The sequence below is a fragment of the Neofelis nebulosa genome, chromosome 5, assembly GCF_028018385.1.
Source record: "Neofelis nebulosa isolate mNeoNeb1 chromosome 5, mNeoNeb1.pri, whole genome shotgun sequence".
NCBI classification, from domain to species: Eukaryota; Metazoa; Chordata; class Mammalia; order Carnivora; family Felidae; genus Neofelis; species Neofelis nebulosa.
Genome location: NC_080786.1, coordinates 155,874,946 through 155,880,945, shown reverse-complemented (window position 1 = coordinate 155,880,945; position 6,000 = coordinate 155,874,946). Strand labels below are relative to the sequence as shown.

The 6,000-nt window shown below is 58.0% G+C and overlaps 1 protein-coding gene across 1 annotated transcript; it reads left to right on the top strand.

Moving 5' to 3' along the window:
- Positions 1-1,804: 1,804 nt before the first annotated feature.
- TFF3 (trefoil factor 3) lies at positions 1,805-5,083 on the top strand. The gene is made up of 3 exons (XM_058732093.1): positions 1,805-1,938; positions 3,523-3,669; positions 4,851-5,083. The coding sequence occupies exons 1-3, from the start codon at positions 1,857-1,859 to the stop codon at positions 4,862-4,864; spliced, it is 243 nt and encodes an 80-aa protein (XP_058588076.1). The 5' UTR covers positions 1,805-1,856; the 3' UTR covers positions 4,865-5,083.
- Positions 5,084-6,000: the final 917 nt, after the last annotated feature.

Here is a 6,000-nt window from a genome sequence, read left to right as displayed (position 1 = left end):
GTTTCTGGGGTGTTCGCATCTTCCTGGAACCTGGCTCAGCTCCACGACGACGCCGGGCCTGGGGGTACTGTGGGGGCAGGAAGGCAGCAGTCTGGCCAGAAAAGGCTCCCAGGGATTTTCTCTATGATGACCATTATTGTAAATATTTATTTATTATTTTGAGAGAGAGAGAGAGAGAGAGAGAGAGAGAGAGAGAGTGCAAGCAGGGGAGGGGCAGAGAGAAAGGGAGACGGAATCCCAAGCAGGCTCCAGGCTCCGAGCGGTCAGCACAGAGCCCAACATGGGGTTTGAACCCATGAACTGTGAGATCATGGCCTGAGCCGAAGTCGGATGCTTAACCGACTGAGCCACCCGGGCGCCCCATATGATGATATTTAATAACAAAGACCATGCCATCTGTTAGCTTGGGTGCATGCTCTCCTTCTGGGAACAAAGCAAGCTCTGAAAACAACACAGACTTTGCTCTGTCTTCAGCCTGCCCTTGTCTTGGAAGGAACGGGAAACCAGACGGTGAGCCTCGCCTCGGGTCCGTTTCTCATGGGCTTGCTGCACAGGGTGGGCCCCAGCCCTGTGCCGGCGTGTGCACGGTCAGGCCCCGTCAGTCACCGGGTGGAGAACAGCTCTGTGCACAAACTCCGGGGTGGCCCAGGTCTCCCTCCGACCCCACCCCCCTACCTCGAGGGGCTGAGGCGACCAGCCAGGTGCACCTGCTCCGGGTCCAAGACTGCTCCCTGAATCCCAGGTCTACGAGAGTAACCCCTGACAGGCACCTTACATTGTGAGCCATAGTTCATTCCTCCGGAAAATGGGTATATTTTTCCCCACCTTGTTTTGACAGGCTATTATAAAATAATCTCCTTTATTTAAAAAAAAAAAAAAAAAAGCAAGCTGAGCAAAGGTATCCAGTAAGTTCTCATTTGGCTTAAAAATGTGCTTAGATCTAGAGAGAGCATTTCTGGAAAAATACCTAAGAAAGTGTTAAACCGATACCTCTAGACAGGAGAGGGCTTTTTTGTATCGTGTTATTTTTATTTATTTATTTATTTTTAGTTTATTTCTTTCGAGACAGAGACAGAACAGGGGAGGGGCACAGAGAGGGGGGGAGGGAGAGAATCCCAAGCAGGCTCTGTGCTATCAGCACAGAACCCGCCACCGGGCTCGACCTTACAAACCGTGAGATCGCGACCTGAGCCCAGATCAAAGAGTCTGACGCTTAACCGACTGAGCCACCAGGCGCCCCTGCACGGTCTGATGTTTCAAACTTACTGCGTGCATTCTGTTTTTATCAAAAGATTACAGTTGATTACATTAAATGTTATCACGATAGCGAACTCGTTTATTTAACACATTTATTAAAGTGTAGTTAATGGTAGAAATAAGTCTTACCGGAAACAATACAAAAAGAAAGGGTGGGAATTTCAAGAGTTTCGAAGGAGAGACGAGACCCGTGCGCACAGTGCTGACTCGCTGACCTTTCAAGCACCTGAGGGTCTGGGATTCAGTGGCCTGGGCGCTGTGGCCATGGAGGTGCTGACCCTTCATCCTGGCCTCCAGGCCGGGCTAATCCCGGCTCCCGCTAGAGGACTGTAACCCGGAGACTGGAGCCTGACCTCCCGGCTTGCTTGCTGCCACAGCGGTGGGGTGGACTTACTCTCTCCCCCGCAGGGAGATGGGCCGCTGGGGGACTTCACAGTCCCGTGCAGGCAGAAGCAGGTACAGCCGGACCCAGAGGGAAGGGCCGTCCCCAAACAAACAGAAGGCAGAGCCCTTGTACAAACACAGGGGTATAAATGAGTCTGCTCGGCCGACGCGGCACGTCCTCTGAGCAGTCGGGTCCCCAGAGCCCGCCCGTGACCATGGAGGCCAGAGTGCTCTGGCTGCTGGCATTGGTCCTGGCCTTGGGGTCCTCCAGCTTGGCTGACGAGTATGTGGGCCTGTGTGAGTACCGTTCTGACTTCGCTCTGTAGGAAGGAGGGGCCATGGGGGGGGGGGCGGGTGGGGAGGACATAGGAGGAGGAGAAGAGACGCTAGGTCCGGGCTTGGGGGGGGGGTGTGGGGGGGGCTTTCTGGGGGCTAGAGGAAAGTGATCAAGCCCCCACATTGATTTATAATCGCCACTTACCAGACACGCATGTTCCTTCCCAATAGCCCTACAAACTGGGTCTTGCTGTTTTACAGACGAGGTAGCTGAGGCTCAGAAAGTTAGTAACTGGCTGCAGGCACCCCCTCCCCGCCAGTGCTGAAACCGGGATTAGAACCCAGATCTGCCTGGCCGGCCGGCCACCCCACCACCTTCTTGGCTGCAGATTTCTGAGCGACGGTGTAGGTCTTCACGCACCGTTCTGGCCCACTTGCAAGGCAGAAAGGAAAGGCCGAGGAACACGGTTTCCTGAAGAGCGTTTTCAGCACACGGTTTTCATTTGGCCGTGGCATTGTCCCTGCAGGTGGGGGGAGGGCGGCTGTCCCGCCCACCCAGCTTTGAAGAAATTAGGGTGTGGCTCTTATCAGGGGCCAAAGGCGGTGGTTCCCAAACGTGGTGCCTGTCCGAGTCACCAGGACAGCTTTGCGACCCCTACAGCCCAGGAGGTGCCCTTCGTGCCACGGTGCCTCTGGGATCCCAGTGTGAGCAAATCTGGCTGGGGAAACCAGCGGGTTGAGGCATTACTGCCTGGCACAATAGAGTGGGATTTTAGACAGTTCACATGGCTCTGTTTTCCTAAGGAAAATCCCACTAGGCAATGAGGCCGACTTGGCGGAACTTGAATTTTTTTTTTAACGTTTATGTATTTTTGAAGGAGAGAGAGTGTACACGTGGGGGGAGGGGCAGAGAGCGAGGGAGGCACAGGATCCGTAGCAGCTCCAGGCTCCGAGCGGTCGGCACAGAGCCCGACGCGGGGCTCGAACTCGTGAACCACGAGATCGTGACCTGAGCTGAAGTCGGACGCTTAACCGACCGAGCCACCCAGGCGTCCCAGATTTTGCAGAACTTTAGACACTATAGGCTTGCTTCAACAACGAGTATTGAGGACAGAAGGATGTCCCAGGAGGACGTGACCAGCCAAGTGCCTGGGGGACAGGGGGACACAGGAAAGAAATGGAAAATAGCATGCGCTGTGGTTTTCTGTACTGAACGTACATCTCCTCTTACACTATTCATTTTTTTTAAGGGGACAGTTTGTGTTGATAACACAGTGAAGGAGAGTTTGTTTCGGGGTTCAGGAGCCCCCAGATTCCCACGGGTTCCTGCCAGCTGAAGGGACCCGAGGCCCATGGACTTCCCGACAAGGCTCCAGGGGCACACGAGTGAGGGGGGGCGCCCTGGCAGAGGCCAGAGTCCCCAGAGAGCATACAGAAGTGAGCGTGGGAGGAGGGTGCTCCTCGAGCCGATGTTGGGGTGCGGGTGGGGTCACGTGCTTCGAACCCAGAGGCTGGGGGCGGTTGCAAACTTGCCAAATGAAGGCAGCAGCCAACACCCCGGGCCGGCAAGGGCTCCGGCCGCTGACCGGGCTTTGTTTGGGACAGCGGAGAACCTGTGTGCCGTGCCGGCCAAGAACAGGGTGGACTGCGGCTACCCCCAGATCAGCCCCGAGCAGTGTGTCAACAGGGGCTGCTGCTTTGACTCCAGCATCCCCGAGGTGCCTTGGTGCTTCAAGCCTCTGCAGGACACAGGTGAGAGGCCCCGCGAGCCCCGTGTCCCTCCCGGGCCCCCCCGGGAAGCCTCCAGATCCCTAGGAAGCCGCGCGCACCCGGGCGGGACGGCCAGCACCGTGACTGTCCATCGGGGAGGGGGCCTCAGCCAGAGACGTCGTGCACAGGGAGGTCAGCTGCCAGGGGCCGTCCCCTGCCGTCCCTTTGCTCGGCGGTTTGTGCGAACTATGAAAGCAGTCTTTTCAAAAAGGTGCTCAAAGTCAAGGCACTGTGTCCAGGGAACTAGTTTAAAAACCATCCTGGGGAGAAGTGGAAAACACACGGGTTTGGGAAGTTGGGCCGACATTCGAGGCCTCGCTCGGCAAACAAAGCATCGTCATCTGTGACGCGCTCCCGGCAGACGGCAGATGGTGGCAGCACCGGGCACGGAGCCCTGGCGCCTGTCCATGCCCCGCGACCTTTCCGCCCTGCCCCCACCGCGATGCACCCCTCCCTCCCTCGGGGTGCAGCGGGGTGCGGGACGGCCGCCCTGGGGAACCCCGCCTCGGCCGCGAGCAGGTGTCTGTGCACGTGGGTGGTTCGTAGCCCGGCTCCCCGGTCCCACCTCGAATCTTGGGCGTGAGGTCTGCTGTGAACCCCCTGGAAGTCCAAATGCCAGCTCATCTTCTGAGAAGGGCACGGGCTCCACCTTCCTGGAGCCAGCACTCGCTCTGTGTCCCCCCCCCCCCACCGTAAGCGGGGAGTGGGGCCGCAAGCCAGCGGAGGCCGGAGGCCGGCCTCCTGAGCAATGATGGGGCCCTGCCCACGGCCCTGGGGCTTCCTGCCCCTTCCTGGCAAATCGGGACAGAGGCCCAGATACAGCTCTGGGACCAGGAGGGAGCTGCCCGTTGCCTCGCTGCTGGCTGTTGCCCTACTTTGGGGCCCCTCAGTGGGGGCGATGGGGGGACTACACCCTTTCCTTTGGGCGCTGGTGGGGGCCTTGAGATGATGTCATCTCATTGATCATCTGTCTGAACCCCTGTGTTCTGGTGGGACATGTGCTATTCTCCACGAGGCCGGACCCTCAACACTTCTCCAGGGACTGGGGGAGAATGCAGCCCAAGGCACTGACCTTGGAGGCTGTCTTGACCTTGAGAAGCCGGGCACCTGGTGGGTGGAGCCAAGGCTGGTGGTGGTGATGCACGTCTGCGCTTTGCTTCCAGAATGCACATTTTGAAGCGACGCCCACCGGCCCTGGACACCCTGGAATGCGACCTTCCATGCTCCGGGGGACCCTGCCTGCGTCCTCTGTGGGGCCAGCCGCGGCCGCCCCTCCCTGCTTTTCTCCCACCCTGCTCCTGGCAAGCCCTTCCGCTGAAAGCTGATGCCTGGGGCCTGATGGCTTAATGAATAAAGATCCTGTGCTCAGCATGAGGGCTGTGCCTCATTCCTGAGACTCCTCTGTGCTGTTGAGTTTTATTTCTGTCAAGTGCATTTCCTTTCTCAGCCTCTCCCGGACGGTGGGGAGTCGGGGGTGGCAGGAGGGTGTGATGGCATCTCCAGCCCGGGGCCTCCCCAGGCCCCGAAAGGCAGGTCCTAAGGAGATGCCCCTTGCGTGAGGATGTCACAGGCCCCAGGCCGAGCCCTGGCACGACAGGGAGCCCGAGCGGCCTTCTCAGCGGCCACCACCTCGTGTAAATTCAGAAAAGACACTGCAAATGTAAGTTTCAAAACAAACAAACAAAAAAACAAAGATCATTAGTGTCTTCCTTGGGGAAGAGAGCAAGCCAATAAAGCCATCTTCCAAACTGGCACTTTTCTGTACTTATTTGCAGGTCAAGTTTAACACCCGTGACACCTCGGGCGGCTTTCTTTTTCCGTTTTCTTCTGAAAATGGCTGCAGCTCTGTAAGGGAGCGGGTCTCACCATGACGATCCCGTCCCAAGTCCTCACGGGGTCCCAATGATGCCTAGACGCAGAGCACCCCACCTGCCCCCTCTCCTCCTGGGACAGGTGGCTCCCCGCGGACTGTCCCCCCACCCCCACCCCCCCGCGAGGCGGGTTTCCAGGGTGGAAGCCAAGCGCGCAGCTCGAGCAGATGGGCCGCCTGGTCCGAGCCACCGTTCCCACTGGAGAAGAGACCCCGGTTTCCATCAAAACAACAAGCTTTGTTTCTGGGCCGTTGGGGCCAGGCCCCCAGAGCTGACTCGATCCCTGGAAGGGACATACGGTTGCCCTTGTCTTACAGATAAGGAAACATTAGGAGAAAGACTTAAAAAGACCCAGCCAGTGGCTTCTGCTGAGAGGGGACCACGTCAGGACGCCCAGGCCTCTGAAACCAAAGCTCTGTGTGTTCCTCGTAAAGCCCAGCAG